This window comes from Artemia franciscana, chromosome 2 (genome assembly GCF_032884065.1).
Source record: "Artemia franciscana chromosome 2, ASM3288406v1, whole genome shotgun sequence".
In the NCBI taxonomy this organism is placed as follows: domain Eukaryota; kingdom Metazoa; phylum Arthropoda; class Branchiopoda; order Anostraca; family Artemiidae; genus Artemia; species Artemia franciscana.
Window position 1 is genome coordinate 25,387,107 of NC_088864.1, and position 21,051 is coordinate 25,408,157.

Consider the following 21,051-nt stretch of genomic DNA (forward strand, 5'->3'; position numbering starts at 1 on the left):
GTGACCCCCCTAAGAGTCATATAATCTTAATGAAAATCATACAGTCAGATTCAACGCATCAGAGAACCACACTGTAGATTTTTCTAGCTCCTATCTGCAATTGAATAAAAAAGCAAGTTTTTTTATTGAAAGTAAGGAGCGACATTAAAACTTAAAACGAACAGTAATTAATCCGTGTATGAAATGGACTTTTCCTTCCTCGACACCCCGCTCTTTACGCTAAAGTTTGAATCTTTCTCTCAATTCTACTTTAAAAAACAGTAAATAACTTTTGCGTAAAGAGCGGGGCATTGAGGAGGCAACAGCCCCTTTCATATAAGGAGTAATTTCTGTTCGTTTTAATTTTTAATGTCGCTCTTTACTTTCAGTTAAAAAAAACTTATTTTTTTTAATTTTTGAACTTTTTGAATTAATGCATGTTTAATTTCGGCTCTCCGCAAATGAATAATTAAAACGAAATTTGTGTAATAATTTTTTTTTTGCTAAATGGATTTCTCTTAATTTTGATCAGACAATTTTGAGAAAAAGGATGGGGGAGGAGGCCTAGTTAAAAGGCGACTAGAATTTTTAATTTTTAACGAACATTTTTATTAGTAAAAAATATACACAACTTACAAATTAACTTACGTAACGAACTACTAGATTCGTATATTTTTATTATCTATATGAAGAGGTTTGCCACCTCATTAATACCTTGGTCTTTACACTAAAGCTTTAATTTTGTCCCAATTCTTTAAGAACGACCCCTGAACAACAAAGGCTGTAGAATAAATAGTTGAAATTACTAAAAATACTTTAGCGTAAAGAACAAGGTATTTTGGATGAGATAAACCATGCGTAATAATCTCTATTCGTTTGAAGTTTTAATGCTGGTCCTTACTTTCAGTTGAAAACACTTTTTCATATTAATTTTTCATTTTTTTTTAAATAATGCAAGAAAACCCTTTGCCCCCTTCATGGAATTTTTCTTCTAAATTGACAAATTCCTTCAAGGAAATATCTCCCACGTATTTTTTTGGTCACTTAAAAAGGGCACTAAAACTTTTAATTTTCGTTAGAATGAGCCCTCTCGTGACTTTCTAGGACTACTTGGTAGATACGATCACCCCTGGAAAAACAAAACAAAAAACAAACAAACAAACCAATAAACACGCACTCGTGATAGGTCTTCTGGCAAAAAATAATAAGTTCGACATTTTTGTAGATAGGAGCTTGAAACTTTTCTACAGTAGGGTTCTCTGATACGCTGAATGCGATGGTTTAATTTTCGTTAAGATCCTATGATTTTAGGGGGGTTTTTCCCCCATTTTCCAAAACAAGGTAAATTTTCTCAGGTTCGTAACTTTTGATGAGTAAGATTAAATTTGATGAAACTTATATATTTAAAATCAGCATGAAAATCCGATTATTTTGATATATCTGTTAGTATAAACATTCCATTTTTTAGAGTTTCGTTTACTATTGAGCCGGGTCGCTCCGCACTACCGTTCGTTACCACGAACTGTTTGAAAATAAGGAATTTTGTATTTTTTTCAGAAGAAAGATCACGGATGCGTATTTGTTTTTTTTTTTTTTTCTAAGGATGATCGTATCGAGCAAGTGGTCATTGAATACTGCAAGATGACTCATTAGAACTGAAATTTTCTAGTGCCCTTTTTAAGCGACCAAAAAAATTGGAGGGCAACCAGGCCCCCTCCCACCCGATAAAAATTTTGAGATAGTCATTCTGTTTAGCATACGTTAAAATCTAATAATCATGTCTTTGAGGATGACTTAATCCCCCGCAGTCCCTGGTGGAAGGGCTGCAAGTTGTGAACTCTAGACATTGTTTGCATATAGTATTGGTTATTGGGAAGTATGCACACGTATTCAGGGGGATTTTTTCTGGTGGAGGGGAAGGTTTGGGGGCAGAAGGTTACTTGGGAGGGCCTTTCCAGGGAGGAAATTTTCACATGAGAAGGGAATTTTCCTTGAAGGGGGCACCGGGTTTCACAACAACATTTAAAAAACAATCATAAATCAAATAAAAAAAAACATGTTTTTTCAACTAAAAGTAAGAAGCAACATTAAAACTTAAAACAAACCAAAATTAATACATATATGAGGGGGTTTGCCACCTCGCCAATATCTTGCTTTTTACGCTAAAGTTTTTTAGTACTTTCATAAGAGCTATTTATTCTAATTAGACCCTTTGTAATTCAGGGATCAACGAAACTAGTTTAACGTAAAGAGCTAGGTACTAACGACAGGGCGAACCCCCTCATATAGGTAATACTTATTACCAATAAAAACGTTCATAAATTAAATTAAAATTCTAGTGCCCTTCTTAAATAACAAAAAAGTTAGAGAGCAATTCCCACTAGGCCCCCTCCCCCGCCACTTTTTCTCAAAGTCGTCCGATCTAAATTTTGAAAAAGCCCCTTGGCCAAAATAAAAAGTAAAATTAATATGCAAATTTGTTTCAATTATTCATGTACGGTGAGTTGAAATCAAAACCTTTATCAATTCAAAAACGTTCAGAAATTAAATAAAATAAAATTAAAGTTTTTTTTTCAACTGAAAGTAAGGAGACTTTAAAACTTAAAAAGAACAGAAATTATTCCTTATATGGAAAATGCCATCTCCTCCTCAACGCGTCGCTGTTTAAACTAAAGTTTGACTCTTCCTCACAACTCAACTTTCTAAAATAAAAAAAAAAAAACTTTCGCGTATCGTAAAGTTTATACATATGCTGAAGTGTTACTGGCAGCCATTTAACATAATGCATTTTATTTATTTTAAAGCAACATTTCGTTTTCAAGCTTGATGGACCACTTGCATGATTGTGGGGGTTCGACATACCTAATATCCTTAAAGACATAGTTGCTGGACCGTTCTACTACGCTGAACAAAATGGCTGTCTCAAAATTTTTACTGGATGCGTTTGGAAAATGAATAGACTTGAGAGAAGGGCTGCTTGCCCTCCAATCTCTTGTTTTTAGCAGCGCAATAGTTCAGCCTAAGCAAAGAACGATTTTGGCACAATGTATAATTTTCTTTTTTGTGTGTGTGCGTTGAGACCAGGGCACTTCGTATCGAAGGAGTTGTCATAGAAACTTTAAAAAGGGCTCATTCGATGAAAAATTAAAAGAGCTAGTGCCCTTTTTAATAGTCAAAGTAATTAGTGGGCAACTAACCCCTCCCACGTCCACATTTATCCAAACAAATCCAATCGAAATTTTGGGATATCCATCTTGTTCTGCGTAGTCCAAATTTCCAGAAATTGCGTCTTAGAGGATGACAACCCCCCACAGCCCTCAGAGCAGGGGTTGTAAGTTATCCCCGGGGGGGGGGTATTTAAGATTTTTACAAAAAGAGTTGTCGTAGACACTTCAAAAAGAGCTCATTCGATTGGAAATTGAGAGGCAGTCATTTCCCCAAACACTTCTGATAAACAATTTGATATAGCCATTTTGTTCAACGTAGTTGAACAAAAGATGACAACCCCCCACCCGACAACCCTCGGGGCAAGGTTTGCAAGTTATGCCCTTGGGGTATATAAGGTTTTTTTATAGAGAATGTTCTAATAGAAAGTTCAAAAAGGGCTCACTCGATTGGAAATTCAGAGGACTATACCCTTGTTATTAATCAAAATTAACGGAAGGCAAATGACTCCCCCTACGCCTATCATTTCTCAGATACTTACAATCAAAATTTTGAGATATCCATTTTATTCACCGTAGTTGAAAGGTCTGGAAATTATGTCTTTAAGGATGACAACCCCCTACAGTCCTCAAGGCAAGGGTTGTAAGTTATGCCCTGGGGGCATATAAGGTTTGTCTCGAAAATATGGTCGTAATTATAACCTGTAGTGCCCTTTTCAAGAGTTGAAGTGATCTTAGGACAGCTTCCCTCCCCCTCCCACACATAAAAACGTCGTTGTGTCCCGAAATACATCTAATAGAAATTTAGAGACAGCCGGTTTATTCAAAGTAGTCCATATATCATATGGCAAGGCCTTGGGGTTGAAACAAACCCCCAGAGCCTGAAGGCAAGGGTTCTAAATTATGCCCCGGGGCATTTAAGGTTTTTATGGAAGGGACGGTTGTATTAACGTTAGAGGAGGCTCATTTGGTTGAGAATTAGAAGTTCTAAATCCCTTTTAAGAGTCAAAAGTGATGGAGGGCAACTAGCTCCTCCTGACTACCCCTCTTCATCAAACGAATCTGACTAAAATTTTTAGATAGCAATGCTGCTTAGAGTAGTTTAAAGAACATATAACAATGCATCTACAGTTGATATGACCTCCCGGTGTTTCGGGCATAGGGGCATAGCGGATAAAAATTCACCCCCACCCCAGAAATTTACCTCCCCAATTTAGACTCTCCCTAATAGAAATCCATCCCGAGCACAAACTCCTCCCTCCAAAAAATGTCTGCATACTTCCCAATAACAAATTTTTATTGTTATTGCATTTTCTGGGGGGGGGGTATTTTCCGGGTGGGTATTTTCTGCGGAGGATTATTTTCCGTGGGGGGTATTTTCTCTGGGAGTTACTTTCCGCGATGGTACTTTCCGGGAGGGGGTAATTAATTACAGGGGGGGGGTAAAATCCGGCCAACACATGTTATTTATATATGGGTTGTCGAAAGAGTGGAACTTAGGAATGACTGAGTACATTTATTTGCAATTTTCAGGAAATGTAAAGGGAGATTATTAATTGACCAAAAAGGCAATATTTGCAAGCTACTACTACTGCAACTTCTGCTACCTCAAGTACCAATACAACTGCCACAACTATCACTACAACTACTACTTCTATAGCGAGTAGTAGCGAGTAGTAGTGCTTCCTCAAGAGGAGGCTAAAGTTAATTCAGAGCCAACTTGGTCAAAATGGGTCCAAACGATTTAGTTAGTATTTGAAGATGAAATGGCTTTGTTTATCATTTTGGCAATAATCTTTATTTTCAAGAAATATCCTTCTCAAATTACAAAGTAAAAATCCACTTAAGAACTAAAATAAAAAATAAAAAAGAAGTGGGCTTAGTCAGATAGCTTTCTGAAACTGCCATATATTAATCTCTGATCTATTCTAAGCTTATGATAAGAAAATATAATTCCTACCGATAGTGGTGAAAGTTGCTAAGCAAAACATAAGGGCTTGAGGGAAAGACCATCGAACACTGGGAATTACTCCGGAATATCCCTTTCGAGTTGCATGAATCACACTATTCTCAAAATGCCCAAGAACCGAAATAACACTTTCTGTCCACCTATCTTTCTCAAGAACATTCAAATGAGAGGTGATATTCCATAACAGGAAAACTGAAGTTCTACGGCTATCTGAAAAACAAGATTTTAATTATATTTCTGGAAACTTTTGTACAATTATTTGATTCTATGTTATGATCATATGTATTTTGGCATTAATTTTTGTGTTATGTTTGCCTCGGTGTGTCATGAAGAATATTTGAGGTTAATTTATTGCTAAATAGAGAAATGAATAAATTTCTTGTTATGGCAAGGTTAAAACTCCTTTATAAGGATTTAGACCTGGCTTTTTAAGAACAAATCTTGCTGGAGGGAGAATTTCAAAATTGCAAATTGAACTGAAGAAGCTATTTGATAAATCGTCATGTGAACAATTTTCTATTGGATTTAAAAAGTACGAGCAAGCTTGTAATACAATCCAAAAATACATAGTGAATTGCGTTCATAACAGTTCTTATCAAATAAAAAAAAACTCAGAATCTGAGATTTGAATTCTCAATAACTGCAAAGTTTTTTTTTACTTATGAATCGCCAGTAAGAAAATACCGGAATTCTGCACTGTGGTCTCAAGATTCACAAATGATAGAGTACCTAGCTCCACCTTGAAGTGTGTAGAAGAAAATGCTTGAGAAACGTCAATAAAGTCTGAGGAATTTATCAAAAGCTCTGGCATCAGACAAGGGCGGTCAGTTCACTTATTGGAAACAGCGAATGCTAGCCAACTAAAGATGTTTGATTTGTTGTCTCATTAATGACATATTTCTTTGTCATATTGATAAAAGAAAGCACTCATACGTCACATTTATTCTAAAACTGTAAGAATAATAAAAAAAAATATGATTACATTTGTATTGAATTACTCTGCTTGACAAGCTAACATGTATGTGCAACTTAACTATACCTAATATTTAAGAACGAATTCCAGTCCATACTAAAGTGAATCATACTATGGTTTATTTTAGGCTTGAACTTATGACCCGACAATTATAAAATTTACGCTCTACCAACTGAGCCACCGAGACTTTTACGGTATAAAAGATTATTCATTTTAAGGCAATATTGAAAACGAGTAAGTTTGCATGGGCAAAATTCCGTAAAATTTTTCACATTAAATTATAATATGAGGGGGAGTTTTAAAATACTTTGCTTAGTCGATAGAGTTTCAACAAAAAATTTATTGGTGAATTGAAACTAGAGTAATTCCTGAAAATTTTCAATAAAATACTTTTATTTCAGGGACCGTTAAAGTCATTATGTGGACTGTAAAAATATTTACCGTGTCTTAGCAATCATTTTAATTTCTTATTAAAACTAGAAAAATACCTGAAAATTTGAAAATTAGTGTTGTTTTTTGATAGGTTCGTACTACTCGACACGTGATTTTATGGGCATTAACAAGTAGCATAATGTTGTGTAGCATCCTGAAAAGAGAAAAGCAAAGGTATTTCACAGACAAGGTGTATCCAGCAGTAAAGATTCAGAAAGCAAAACAAAAGATCAAGGAGCGTTAGCAGAATGATGAAGATTATAGAAAAGCAACAATTGAGAGAGCTAAACAAAATATAAAGAAACAGTATAATAATGATGAAGATTACCGATACAATAATAAGAAAAAAGTTGCTATAAAAAAGAGATCAAACCACTCCATATATTAAATAATGACGAAGACAACACTGCCTTTCATCACAAACACCAAAAACAAGGAGAACAATAGGGATTTTTTTAAGACAGTGGGAAACAAATTAGAATGAATATTTTGGCCCTATGTCCAAGGGCCGTCCTCAGCAATACAAATAAGAAAAAACAACTTACAAGAGGATAAAATCAATAAAACTAAAATAAACAGTTTTTCAAAAACAATATTTCAAAACTTCGCTGAGTTAAGGATGCTAGAACTGTTTTGAAAAACTGTTTATTTTAGTTTTATTGATTTTATCCTCTTGTAAGTTGTTTTTTCTTATTTGTACTGCTGAGGACGGCCCTTGGACATAGGGCAGAAATATTCGTTCTAATTTGTTTCCCACTGTCTTAAAAAAAACCCTATTGTTCTCCTTTTTTTTTGGGACTCCATATTTTTAGTTAGCTGCCTTGTTCTTTGATTGTCATCTCTTACTATTCCGAAGAAGAAAAGCCATTGACTTTTCGCTATTTGTAATCTGGGTTTTATCCGGGTTGCAGTGATAGCTAGCATACTAGTAAGATACGATCACGTGTCATAGTGAAAAACAAAATAGCCCATATCTCCTAAAATTTGATCCGGGTCACAGCGTTAGCAATCATTCTAGTAAGAGACAATCAGTTCCAATACTAAGATATATAAAAATCCATAACTTCTAAAAAGAGTCATATCAAAACAGAAGATACACTATTTGAACCGCCTTGTTTGAAAACCAGCATGTAGGAAATTTACCGTTCCTTGGCTTTATTAAATAAAAAAAAAACAAGTTTTTTTAACTGAAAGTAAGGAGCGACATTAAAACTTACAACGAACAGAAATTACTTCGTATATGAAAGAGGCTGCTTCCTCATCAACGCCCCGCTCTTTACGCTAAAGTTTGACTCTGTCTATCAATTCTTCTTTTTAAAACAGTAAAAAACTTTAGCGTAAAGAGCGGGGCGTTGATGAGGAAGCAGCCTCTTTCATATACGAAGTAATTTCTGTTCGTTGTAAGTTTTAATGTCGCTCCTTACTTTCAGTTAAAAAAACTTGTTTTTTTTATTTAATTTCTAAACGTTTTTGAATCAATGCATGTTTTGATTTTGGCTCTCCGCAGAGGAATAATTAAAACGAAATTTGCATTTTTTTTTTTTTTTTTTTTGGCTAAATGGCTTTCTCATAATTTTGATCGAATGATTTTGAGAAAAAAAGAGCGGGGGAGGAAGCCTAGTTGCCCTCCGATTTTTTGGTTAATTAAAAAGGCAACTAGAACTTTTAATTTTTTACGAATATTTTTATTAGTAAGAGATTTACGTAACTTATAAATTAGCTTACGTAAAGAACTTTTGTATTCTCATATTTTTATTACATATATGAGGGGCTTCGCCCCCTTGTCAGATCCTCGCTCTTTACAATAAAAGCTTAAATTTTGTCCCAATTCATTAAGAATGACCCCAGAATCACAAAAGCCGTAGAATAAATAGTTGAAATTACTAAAAATACTTTAACGTAAAGAGCGAGGTATTAGGAGGAGGTGAGCCCCTCAAATGGGTAATAATTTCTGTTTGTTTTAAGTTTTAATGCTGTTCCTTACTTCCAGGTGAAAGTACTTTTTCATATTTATTTTTTCATTGTGTTTTTAAATAATGCTAGTAAATCCTGCGCTCCCTTCATGGAGATTTTCATCCCCCATGACAAATTATCGATGGAAAGTTCCCCCAGCATATCCCCTTCTTCTCAACCCCTCCCTCAACCAAAAAAATCCTCCTGAAAACGCCTGTACACTTCCCAATAACCATTACTATATGTAAGCATTGGTCAAAGTTTGTAACTTGTTGCCCCTCCCATGGGGACTGTGGGGGAGTAAGTCGTCCCTAAAGACATAGTTATAAGGTTTTTCGACTACGCTGAATAAAATGGCTATCTCAGAATTTTGATCCGTTGACTTTGGTAAAATAATTAGCGTGTAGGTGCCCTCCAATTTTTTTGGTCACTTAAAAAGGGCACTAGAACTTTTCATTTCCGTTAGAATGAGCCTTCTTGCAACATTCTAGGACAACTGGGTCGATACGATCACCCCTGGGAAAAAGAAAAAAAAAAACAAAAAAACAAAAAACAAAAAAACAAATAAACACGCATCCGTGATCTGCCTTCTGGCAAAAAATACAAAATTCCACATTTTTGTAGATAGGAGCTTGAAACTTCTACAGTAGGGTTCTCTGATACGCTGAATCTGATGGTGTGATTTTCGTTAAGATTCTATGACTTCTATGGGGCGTTTCCCCCTATTTTCTAAAATAACGCAAATTTTCTCAGGCTCGTAACTTTTGATGGGTAAGACTAAACTTGATGAAACTTATATATTTAAAATCAGCATTAAAATGCGATTCTTTTGATGTAGGTATTGGTATCAAAATTCATTTTTTAGAGTTTTGGTTACTATTGAGCCGGGTCGCTCCTTACAACAGTTCGTTACCACGAACTGTTTGAAAACAACAAGGAAAATATACTGGCTTAAAAATCAAGAAAACTGGCTGCAACCACGATATTCTGCACATACGGCATTTTTTTTTCTTCTCAGATAGTTTAGCACTAGAACATCGTAGAGAGTTGCTTAATGGCTCACTTTAAAGTAAATTGATGTAGCTAAAAATTTGTTTGTAAAAAATATTTATAATAAAGAACGAGCGCTAGCTCATGGTAACTGAAATATTGATTAATATTTGTAGCCTTAGCTTTAGTGGCTATGATTGGTAAACTTTCTGGGTATGGTGCAATATTTTACTCACTTACCTACTTGACTCTTTGACATTTGTCTCTTACTATTGAATCTAAGAAAAAGCCTTGGACTTTTTCATTTAAAGAAACAACTAATTTTCCAGTGAAGGTCCAAATCACTTTTTCTTCTTTGATCTGTCTTTGACTACAGGGAGATAAATCTTCAAATTGAATTGTTTCACATAGACTGGATGAGGGAACTCTTCATAATATAGAGGGATTTCCAAAGTCCTTCTGATCATATTCCTCGTTCTCTTCAAGGATTTTAAACTGGTGTACTTTGAGGAGGCTGACATAAATTGTGCGGAAAGAGCGTTTGCCTCAAGACAGAGCTCATAAATTTGGTTTTCTTTGGGGCTAGGATCACATTTTTCATACTGATCTTTGTGAAAACTAACTTCCCTTATAAATAGCCCTTTTTATAAAAAGGTATAATTTGTGATCTTTGGCTAAATTTATATTATTGGGCCGCATCATTATAGCATCATGACATCTACAAGGGATAAAGTGCTTACGAAGCAGTTGTGTTCAAGTTTATAAGTATCAAGGATTGTGGCACTAATGAGGCAAGATATAACGATGTGTAATCCCATAAATTTTTACAATCAAATTTTGCCCATTTTTTTATAGAAATAATGTTCTTCATCAGAAATTTGTTTTTAGACCAGATCATTATTTAAAACCTGCTTTATAGGTAATATTTTCCTCGTTCAAAAAATCTAGATATGAATATGGAAATACGCCTTTCAAGGTAAGCAAGGAAAATTCATCTTCTAAAGGTAATTTTCACCTTAGCATTTGACTATTGCAAGAATCTTCACTTCTTTGTGTTTGAAATAGAGCGTCAAGAGGTTTTTGTAGGAAATTTAATGTCCTCGATGTCAAGCGGAAACCACGTATCTCCCTTTTCAAAGTTTTCAGGAGGTAAAAAAACATAATAACTTTTTCTCGCTAGTAGTTGTGCTGTGGGAACGTTAACATTAGATACTCAACTTTATACGGCAGATCTCGAAGGAAGTACCAAAACAGCTCAACTAAAGCAGTTCTGACAGAAACACCGACAAGGAGTATCCGCTTGACAAAATTTCTAATTGCCTTATGGCAGAGTGTCAAGTGGAAACACGTATCTCGTGAAACCATGCAATTCAGCCGAACTGTTTTTATCCAAAACTCGAATACAGAAAGTACAGATTGTAAATCACTCAGCCATCGGCTATTTTTCAGACGATTCGTCTTCTTCTCCCGCTTCTTAATCTTCATCAGTCTCAAGAAGGACCTCTTTCACACCCTTCGAAGTTTTCAAACTTTCGTATTCATGATGGAATGGCGGTGGGATCACCTTCTTCTTCAAAGGGGCACAAGGTTCTTCTTTTTCAATTGCAAAACCGAGATTTTCTTAGCGTAAGGTGCCTTTAGCACTTGCTTCTTATGACCAAATTGAGCTTGCCTTTCATCTATTTCCATGAAGCCAGTGTGAAACTTTACAACTGACGTATTTTTTGTGAACTTTACTGACCTCAGTTTACTCCACGGAATTTTACTTTTGTTTGTATCACGCATGGCAGATGGGATGGTGGTGTCTTGAGCTGCCTTCCAGTCTACAAAGCCTTTGACAGTCAGTACCTCGACAATATAGGGAGCTGTATTTTTCCTTGCAGTTGATAGCAGAGTCATCTATTGACTTGGCACGTACACTGTAATTCCTCTTACATCGTTTCCAATCGCAAAATGCAGGCTGTCTACAGTCATTAGCGAATGAACCGAAAGAAGGATATTCAGCTCAAGTATTTGTATGCTTTTACACTGCTGGAGAGTTGAAAAGAGCATCGCAAGCATTTGGCGGTTTCTGTTTTGACCACTGCAGCAGTTGCAGGACAGGCTTACTGCCTTAACAGTACCTCTACTATCAAATTCTCTAATCCACCGCGAAGGACAAGTTGCTATTTCGTCTGCCCCTCATTTTCTATTCTTTTGCTGCCAAAAGAAGCAATATCCATTCTTAGTCACATTCTCGTAAACTGTAAAATTGTAGCAAGCATATTTTCGAGAGAATCCAATCAACATTCCTTCTCCGTGTGGTGTGCTAAGTACTTTTTCTATATCAAAGCATGAATCAACGTGAGATTGGTCAGCTTCAGCACGTTGGCGGGTGGCTTCCGTATAGTGCCTGGCTGTCTCCTTCTCTATTAAGTGGTTCGTGTAAGCCAACTTTTCACTTTCTGTCATATTCTGGGCTCACTGCATCATTTCGCAGAGTCAAACGAGTCAAACACTGAAGTCAAACTCGTTGAGGATGTTCATGAAGGTCCCACGCAAAAAGATGGGCTTTTTAATTTTTCTACAGTGTTCGGTGTACAGCCAGAAAAGGTTCGACTTATTTTTGAAGTTTTGAGGAAGATGCTTCTTCGTTGTATAAAGAATTGCAGCGATGACATCCATGGGTAAAAGCATGCTTATATACATCCCTGGGTATCTTTTTAGGAGGGTCTGATTTCTTATCCTTTCTTTTAGAAAATCCCAGATCGTTGTTCTTAGCTGCATTTCTGACAGCAAACTCCCCAAGATCAAGGGTTGCACAAAAGAATTTCAGATAAACTTTCTTCTTGTTTTCATTGTCATGGGGCATAAAGTACCTAACAGTGTTCTTTTTTCTTGTTTCTGATTTTAGAGTTTGCTCTGGAACAGGTTCACAATGGGAGGTGGCCACGCAACCAAAATTTCTGTCTGATTGTATTTCCAAGCTCTCAAGAGAACACAAAGTTCATATTTTTTTGTTCATCTGAGAAAGTTTTGCAAACCTTACACCTTGAGTTATCTGAAAAACAGGGGTTTGGCCTCATTTCTCTTGCCATGGTCTTTCCACCACCTTTTCTCGGCTCTCTTTTATATTCTTTTTCTAAATCTCTCGATATTTTTCTTTCCTTGCTTTTATTTTCACGCTCTTTTAAAGTGGAAGACCTCCCTAACTTTCTGAAGCAGATTCAGACACATGGTCTGGAAGAGGAGCTTCTTCCTCGTCTGAGGTTGCCTCTCTGGATTCTTTAAGCCCAGTTTTATCAACTTCCATACTTTCTGAGTCAAATGCTTCATTGCTGGTACCTTCACCACTCGAAGGACTAGCTTCAGGTATTTCCAAAACTAGTTGCTGAGATAAGTCTTTCAAAAAGGACTAAAGAGCCTTGGGTTTTGGTTCAGAGCTCTTTGGTACCAGTTGAGGTGGCTCAGCTTCGTCGTCATTACTGGGAATATAGTTTGACCCCGAAGAATTGTGGATTATATACTCGGAGCTGCTGTTAGTCCCCATCAGAGTCTTCATCTCCGCCTCGGTCAAACGGGGCTTCTTTCTTCTTGGCGTCATGGCCACTGAAGAAAAAAAATTACAATCAAATACAAGTTAACCGTGCCAAATTAACCAAACGTTTGGAAAACTGTAGGTTCTATCACCATCTTAGCTCTATGACTATCTACCTTGGTTAGTCCTTGGTAGGCGTCTCCTGTTTACCTCTCACTCCAGGTAATCTAATAGTCCTATATCAATTTTAAACTATTGGTCAACCTGACTGAGACTCTAGGCAGGCGTGACTTGCTAAAAGATAGCAAACAAATATTGGTCCAATAAGAGAGGCACACTTACTTCCACCGTTTACCCGTCCCAAAGTAACCAAACACTTGGAAAATTATAGGTTCTACCACTACCTTAGCTCTATGACTTTCTACCTTGGTTCTACTGCCCTAGCGATGACGCATGGACGGATAATAGATAGGCATATCTATTAACAAATGAACTAACATCATTTTCATACACTTCTAGCAAGGGGGAGGATTAATGCTAGGTTTGCTTCTCACTCGATTGGACTATCTGTCCTGGCTTTTTCTACAATTAGCCATGACTTGATGACCACAACTATTCCATTTTAATTCAAACAAAAGTAAACAAAACACAAATGTAACATGCTACGCAACCACATTTGTCATTAAGGGATTCAAATTTCTCTGAACAAAAACTCTGTGAGAGACGAAATACCTCATTCCTATCAGGAAATATAATACAAGTCAACACTATGAGCCTAGAATTTTATTCTCGACTGAAATATGAAATATACAAGGGTTATAATATAACCCTTTTTACTAATCAACACGCTTGCCTAAAAATCTATTAATTAACGTCAGCAATTTAGTAGGAGCAATAACTATCTTACATGTGATTGTGTTATTGTTGTTTCACTGCTAACGACTCATTTTTCAGGAGGCAACTTATGTTGTGTGGAGGAAGCTCCGAGATACATGGTTTCCAGCTTGGTTGTGTCTCAGAAACTATGAGTCGGAAGCAACCGAGATACGCACCGTTCGACGCAGAATCTGTCGGCGAGTAGAACTGTGTCAAAAAGTGAAAATTACAAATTTGACTAGATACGCAGTTTCCACTTGACACCGACGATGTATCAAAGAAATTGGACACTATAATTTTCATTCTTCCACGAGGGTTTTAGTGACGTACATTTTCCGATTGTCTTAGCAATAGGCGCAAGCTCAAATTTCATGCTTTGAAGCGTTGAGAAACTTATCAAAATCTCTTTCATGTCCCCTCCTTTAAGGAAGATTGTCCCCTCCTTAATACCTTACTATTTACGCTAAAGTTTAATACAAAAAAGTACACCTTGTTTTTGTCTTCACTTTGCTTTACACCTTGTATAATAAGCTGTAAGGTTTGTGCACCTAGGTCTTAAAATTTTTACACCTTAACATAGCCAAGTAAAGTACTTCACAAAGAGGAAACAAGAGATAAGCAAACGCCTTCCGCCTTCACTTAAGCTTATTATAATGAACTTTTTTCAAAATCCCTAGAAGATTTTGTCAAAATCCTATGTGTTTGAACATAGCATAAGAATTGAAAAAAATTGTAATGATTGCAATAAGCGTAACCGAGTGCGGAGAAGGTTTGAATTTCTTTTTTCCTCTTTGTAAAAATGTTTTCCTTGGTTTCGTCAAGTTTTCCGATAGTAAAAATAGATTTTTTTTTTTTTTTGTAACTTTTAAGCTTCAATACACTTGAACGAATAATTTTTTGGATACCACCCAGCTGCTTGTCAAAAAATAAATCTTCAATTTTAGAACTTTTTTTTCTAATCCTCTACATGTAATGCTTCATTTTTGCTGTGCATGAAATACTTAGTTAAAGACTAATGCGTACTTATAGCAATCATGCTAAAATGATTGAGCTTTTTACTAGAACTACGAAGAAGCTTACAGAAATTATTTAACTAAGTAATTAAAAAGCTGGATTCCTAATTAGACATGCTACTATTCCTTCATTGTGTTTCAAGTTAAGATATATTGCAAAAGATACCTTCAACTTGAAGTGCAATTTCCATGGCTACACCCTCTTCGACTACCATGAAACTGAACGCTCCAACGACAGTATATCCCAGAAGAAGGGAGCATATCCCCACTTGACTGAAAAGAAAAGCCGTTAGCTGGCGACAACAAGTTCTCATCCGTTTTTTGAACGTCCTGTGTAGTGGTCTCTGCGACAGCTGTGCCCTTCGAGAGCGCTGTCGCTCCAGCTGCATCCGGACATAAGTGGAATGCATGAAGAGAAGCAGATGATTCTCTTGTTTTAGGTAGAACTCTTGTTCCTTGATAATTTTCTTCAGCTGTCCTAGCTCATGGCTGTCAGTAAAACTATTCAGCAAACATACTCTGAAAAAAAAGACTAATAAGCAAAACACCAGGAAAAAATACGAGCGCATCCCGATAAGCTAATCCTATAAATACTATTCTTCATTCACAATTAAACAATATTTATTTGGGTTAACAATTGAATCTTAACTACTTTTCAATTCAAGGGAGCTCATATTAATGTTTGGAACGTCACTTTCTTTTGAGAGTATTTATGGCAACTTAGTAAGAGATAGCAACGATTTCTAGCTCAGTTCCAAATTAGGATTTCAAATCCTTCATCAAAAGTTCGGTTCATTTGCTGCCACTGATCTCAACGTCCATGAGCGACATTAAAAGTTAAAACAAACAGAGATTACCGTAACTACCACGGAGACTGCCAAGCACTAAGCCCCCCTCTCTTTACAATGAAGCTAAGCCTAGGTTTATTGAGAGTACATTCACTGTCTATAGTATATTGAAACCTTAGTAAAAAGAATGGAAGACTAGGTGATACGCCAGCCCCCTCATCCTGCTTATAACGGCAATATTTGTTTTACGTTGCTATTTACTTTCATTTAAAACATATATCTATCTATCTAATTCCTGTTTCTTCTTAATGCTATTAAATTAAAAAAAAAACAGTTTTTTCTACTGAAAGTAAAAAGTAACATCGAAAATTAAAAAAAAGAAATGATTCCGTGTATAAGATGGGCTATCCCCTCCTCATTACCCCTCTCTTCACGCTAAAGTCTATTGATAATTTTTGAAGGATGATTGTAATTCCTATTACATAGCTCTTTAGTTTCAGATATCGCTCTTAGGAAATTCAGACGGAAGGTCAAACTTTAGCGTAAACGACGGGAAGCAGTCCCCCTCATACACGGAATAACTTCTGTTCATTTTTAGTTTTAATGTTGCTTCCTACTTTCTGTAGAATTTTTTTTTTTTCATTCTGATAGTTTTTCAAATAAACCCAGGAAATCGGTCCCTTCAGCGGAAAATCTCTCCACGAAAAAATCCTCCGTAGAAAGTTTTTCATGCAAAATTCTTCCGCCGGAAAATGTATGTATATATAAATATAAATATATATATATATATATATATATATATATATATATATATATATATATATATATATATATATATATATATATATATATATATATATATATATATATATATATATATATATATATACGTTTCTAGAATACTTCTATAAGAACAACATTCTTATGGAATTATAATCGCATATAACATACCAGCTTTTAAATAAGCTCCAGGAAAAAGAAGTTGAGGATTATTTGAACTTGAAAATAAAGATCATGTAAAACTTGAGTTTTAATTCTTTTTTTTATTGTTTAAATTCTGTTAAAACAATTAGTCAAAAATACTTCTGAAGGTAGTTAGGAGCTTTTACTCATCAAAACACCAGAGAGTATTCAGATCCCTAGTCCCTTCGCACGTGATTCTGTGATTGCAATAGTTGTGTTTAGGAATGGGAGCTTTTCTTGGAATGCTATAATCGAACTTTGACAGGAATCGCAATAATGTAATGCTAAAGGTTTTTAAGGCATAAAATGAAGATATCGTAAATAAATCTTCAAATACAGTCTGTAGTCTAAAAGAAATGTTATTTCCCATTACTTGACATATTTCAAGCAGGTGACACAAAATCTAATCAACTAAGCAATTAAGAAAAAAAGTTTACTTTAACTGTTCCTTGAACAAAAAGTCCAGTTTTACGCATTTACGTCTTGTGAAAAGGCGTAAAAAAGCCTTTTTACGCTTGTTTCACTTCTATGAGGCCAAAGCCAAAAAGCTTAACAGAGCAGATAAAATTTCCGACAGTCAACTAAATGGAATATTAGCTGATAAGCTGCTTAAAGTGATATCTAAATCGGAAGTTCGTTAAGCACCCTTAGATTTTAGGTATTTGTAGTATGTTTCATCGCTATGTTTCCGGTGTCCTGGAAATTGACAGAAAAAAATAAAATAAAATAAAATCATCTGACACAAACGGATTGCTAAAAATACACAGCCGTGAAAAATCAAACTAAATTCAAGAAGGCAACGTTTTAGTTCTGTGGCTTATAAACAAAATTATCAAAGAAATAAGATAAGAAAATTATTTTGAGGATACAGTTTTGTCGGCGGTAATGTTTATCAAACAGTTCATGGTAACAAACTACAAGCAAGAAGGATTTTTGCAAATAGTAACAAAAAATTTAAAAAGGATATTAATAGCAATATATACATAAACAGAACTTACTTTTTTATAATTACAACAATATAAAATTTACAAATCTACCCACCAAAAGTTATGAGTCTGAGAAACAAGGCTGATGTTCAAAAAAGTGGGGAAACATGCGATCTTGATGAAAATTACACCATTGAATTCAGTATTTCAGACACCCCTTTTTGTTAAATTTGTCAAAACGATTGCCAGTTGGTAGCACTAGTGGTTTTCTGGGATGATGGGTTTAAACACTTTTTCCAGAGGTTTCAACAATATTCCTAACGTTTCCAGCTTACAAAAAAATAATTAAAAATCGTATAGTGATTTAGAAGAGACATGATCAGAACCTTAACCTTAACATCTGCAATCAATAATATGGAGATATCTTTTACAAATAGGTAACAATGGGAAAAAAGTTCATTACTTGGCCTATTTTAGAGCTCAAATGTTTGCAAAACCATTCAATTTTTCTGAATCCCTATGGCTTTATACATTGTGTAATTGCAAGGTGAAAGTGATACATTCGGATGGAATATAGAGGGAAGGAAATTTTTGCCACGAGACGAAGTCCCCAAAAAATACGGCAATGACAATCGTTTTCAATTATAATATTTATATGCTAATCATATTTGCTACTAAAAGAGATATATTATATTTTTTTTATAATGACGAATTTAGTATCATGGTTCTTTGTATGAAGAAGACCGCCGTTTATAAAAATTCTAAAGCGCCTGATTCCCCAATACAGTCTGCGCCAAAGACAGAATTAGTTAATAGAAACCCCTAAACGAAGCCGAATTATCTTTTACTTCCCAATATTTCCACACTATAAAGTTTTATCAAAACGACCACTTAGTTCTATCACTTTCTGTTTTGAGAAAATTGACCCCTATCAAAGCAGAAAGGAATAGCTGAAGGTGATATTAAACAATGCACGTCACAGTGTTGTTTTCTTTACTGAAGTGGACGCATGTTTTTCATAGACATTCTGTTTAATCCTAACACTTTCAGTTTGAAAAGCATCAGAATCAATTTTTTTCTTAATTGAAACGGGACGCAGCCAATTTTGTACCCAAATTATTTGTGTTTTTTGTATTTTTGGAGCTTCAGGGGGCCTTGTATGAAAAGGGGTGTGAAAGGGCAATGAAAAGGGCTCCGTGTGTGAAATGGCTGTTCCCTTCTCAACGCCCCGCTCTTAACGCTAAAGTTTTTTTACTGTTTAAATAAGTAGAATTAAGGGAAAGAGTCAAACCTTAGCATAAAGAGCGGTGCGTTGAGAAGGAAACAGCTCCTTTCATATATGGAGTAATCTCTGTTCGTTTTAAGTTTTAATGTCGCTCCTTACTTTCAGTTAAAAAAAGTTATTTTTTTAAATTTAATTTTCTTTAGAATTGTTTGTTTAGTTTTTCGTTTTTTTCATTATGCTTAGTACACTACATTTTCCTTAGGAAAGTAGGAGCAGAGGACATATTTCAAGCAGAGTTATGTATTCATAACCCTAATGAAATCAATGACAGTTAAGTTATTAATCAGTATTCACGCTTTAACTCTTAGTGAATAAGTGCCTCTGTCAAAGTTTACTCAGACTTTCAACCGTGAAATTCCCAGGATAGTTTTTTTTTTCTTCACTTATGAGGCACTTAAATTGGGATTTCGAAATAAAAGCAAATCTTTTGCTTGAAATTTGCCAATTCTGTCAGAACTTTAAATACAAGTTGATTATAATTGAAATAAGGGAGCTTTTATCCCCTCAATCACCTAGAGTTTAAATTGTCTTAATGAGAACAACGCTAATTTAGAAACTATATTCTCTATTGCAATTCTTTGATGAACCAGGTGGATTTACTTAAAATACAAAGTTTTCATTAAGACTTGAAAGGGCAAAAATTTTCAGTTCAATATTTTCGAAGACCTTGCGTATATAAAATACTAATATTTCCTATCAGGCTGTGTTTCTTACATTCTAATAAGCATACAGCAATTCCAAGTTAACCTTTTGGCACAGTTCCTCCTAAATAAAAGACATTTGAGTTGTAACTTCAAGGGCAACATTTGAAGGAAACAAGGGGACGGTTTCCCCTTTCACATTGCCCCACTTGATTCCGAGTAATATCTCCTTTTTTCATGGGAGATAACATATTTTGTAGTTCCTCTAAGTTCTTCATTTATCTATAGAAATAAAATTGCACATTACACAATAATGTGATAATGTCTTGCGAATTCGTCAAGAAAAAAGAGACCGTAAGAATTCTGGCCTGTGAGCTAACGAAATCGGAGAGCATACAGAAAATAAAAAAGATTGGCCATCAGAATTCTAGCCTACAAATCTATCGAGGAAAACTGCTATGTCTAAAAAAGTAAATTATTTTAATTGAATAAAATACAGCTTTCCTTTTTATTTATATTTTGTTTCCCCTTTTTAAGGATTTACAGATATGAAAGCGCAAATTCGGATTTTATTTGTATTTGTTTTCACTGTTTTTCCTAACATTATGTTCTTTTCTTCTTTTGTTTTGTTTATTAATTTGTATATTTTTGTATGTATTAAGTGTTAAAAAAGTATAATTCACTGAATATGCTTTAAAATTATTTAAACAGTGCAATGGGGATCATTGATTTTCAGTAGAGCACAAGTGACGCCTTGGCCTTTAGAACTTTAAGGGAAGGGGATTTTCAGCTGATTGTGGTAAACTTTGTTCGATTCAAGTTTGAAAAGAAAAACATTATTTGGCCACCTAAATTACGTCTATAATTGATAAATTGTTGTTCTCTTTTATTGGAACATTATCAGAAAGTTTCAACTGAATATCCGTAGCTGTTCCTTAGCTATTCCAGATACACCGTTTTGACTACCAGGGTGCCAATAGTGCCTATTAATTTAGCTAAAAATCCTTTTAGCATTTCCAAAAAGCTTCAGAGCAAAACTGATTTGTCCGCAGTATTATGTCTGTAAGTTCTTGCAGAAACGAGGATGCGCATAGTGTCTTATTTTAGTTTGTTATTTTAGCGTTGTCCTTTAGTTTGATAAACCCCTTAATACTCCCTGAAAGTTTTAACTTAATATTATTAGCCGTTTGCAGAAATTTGTAGATATACCCCTTTTGGAAAGTTGGATGCACATACTATATCTTGATTTAGTGTAGCATTTCTCTCTATGTTACATAAACATTTAAATTTAATTTCTATAGCTGTCTCTGCAATATTTGAGGTATGACCTCTTGGCAATCTGGATGAACATAGTGTCTTTTGATTTAATTCAACAACTCCTTAGACCCTTACCCTTAGAGGTTCCTGAGATATTGCACCAGTTTCTCTTTAAAATTATATAACGCATGGTAACACAACTACCAATTTACAATATTTACGGCCCTTTCCACAGGGTTGGTGATGATCATGTCATCCCTGGGGTATATTTATGGAACCTTTTGACCATTTTGGAGAAAAAATGTGTATGTCTTGTTTAGATATC

At 35.1% G+C, this 21,051-nt stretch overlaps 1 protein-coding gene across 1 annotated transcript in view; it reads right to left on the reverse strand.

The window, feature by feature from the left end:
- The window catches only part of LOC136039264 (TWiK family of potassium channels protein 18-like), a 113,599-nt gene that overhangs the window by 55,248 nt on the left and 37,300 nt on the right, over window positions 1-21,051 (reverse strand). Inside the window, exons 2-3 of the mRNA XM_065722840.1 lie at window positions 15,033-15,385; window positions 5,104-5,322 (exon numbers count right to left, since the gene is read on the reverse strand). Coding sequence (XP_065578912.1) covers window positions 5,104-5,322; window positions 15,033-15,276 — 463 coding nt within the window. The 5' untranslated portion in view covers window positions 15,277-15,385. The remainder of the gene's footprint in view (window positions 1-5,103; window positions 5,323-15,032; window positions 15,386-21,051) is intronic.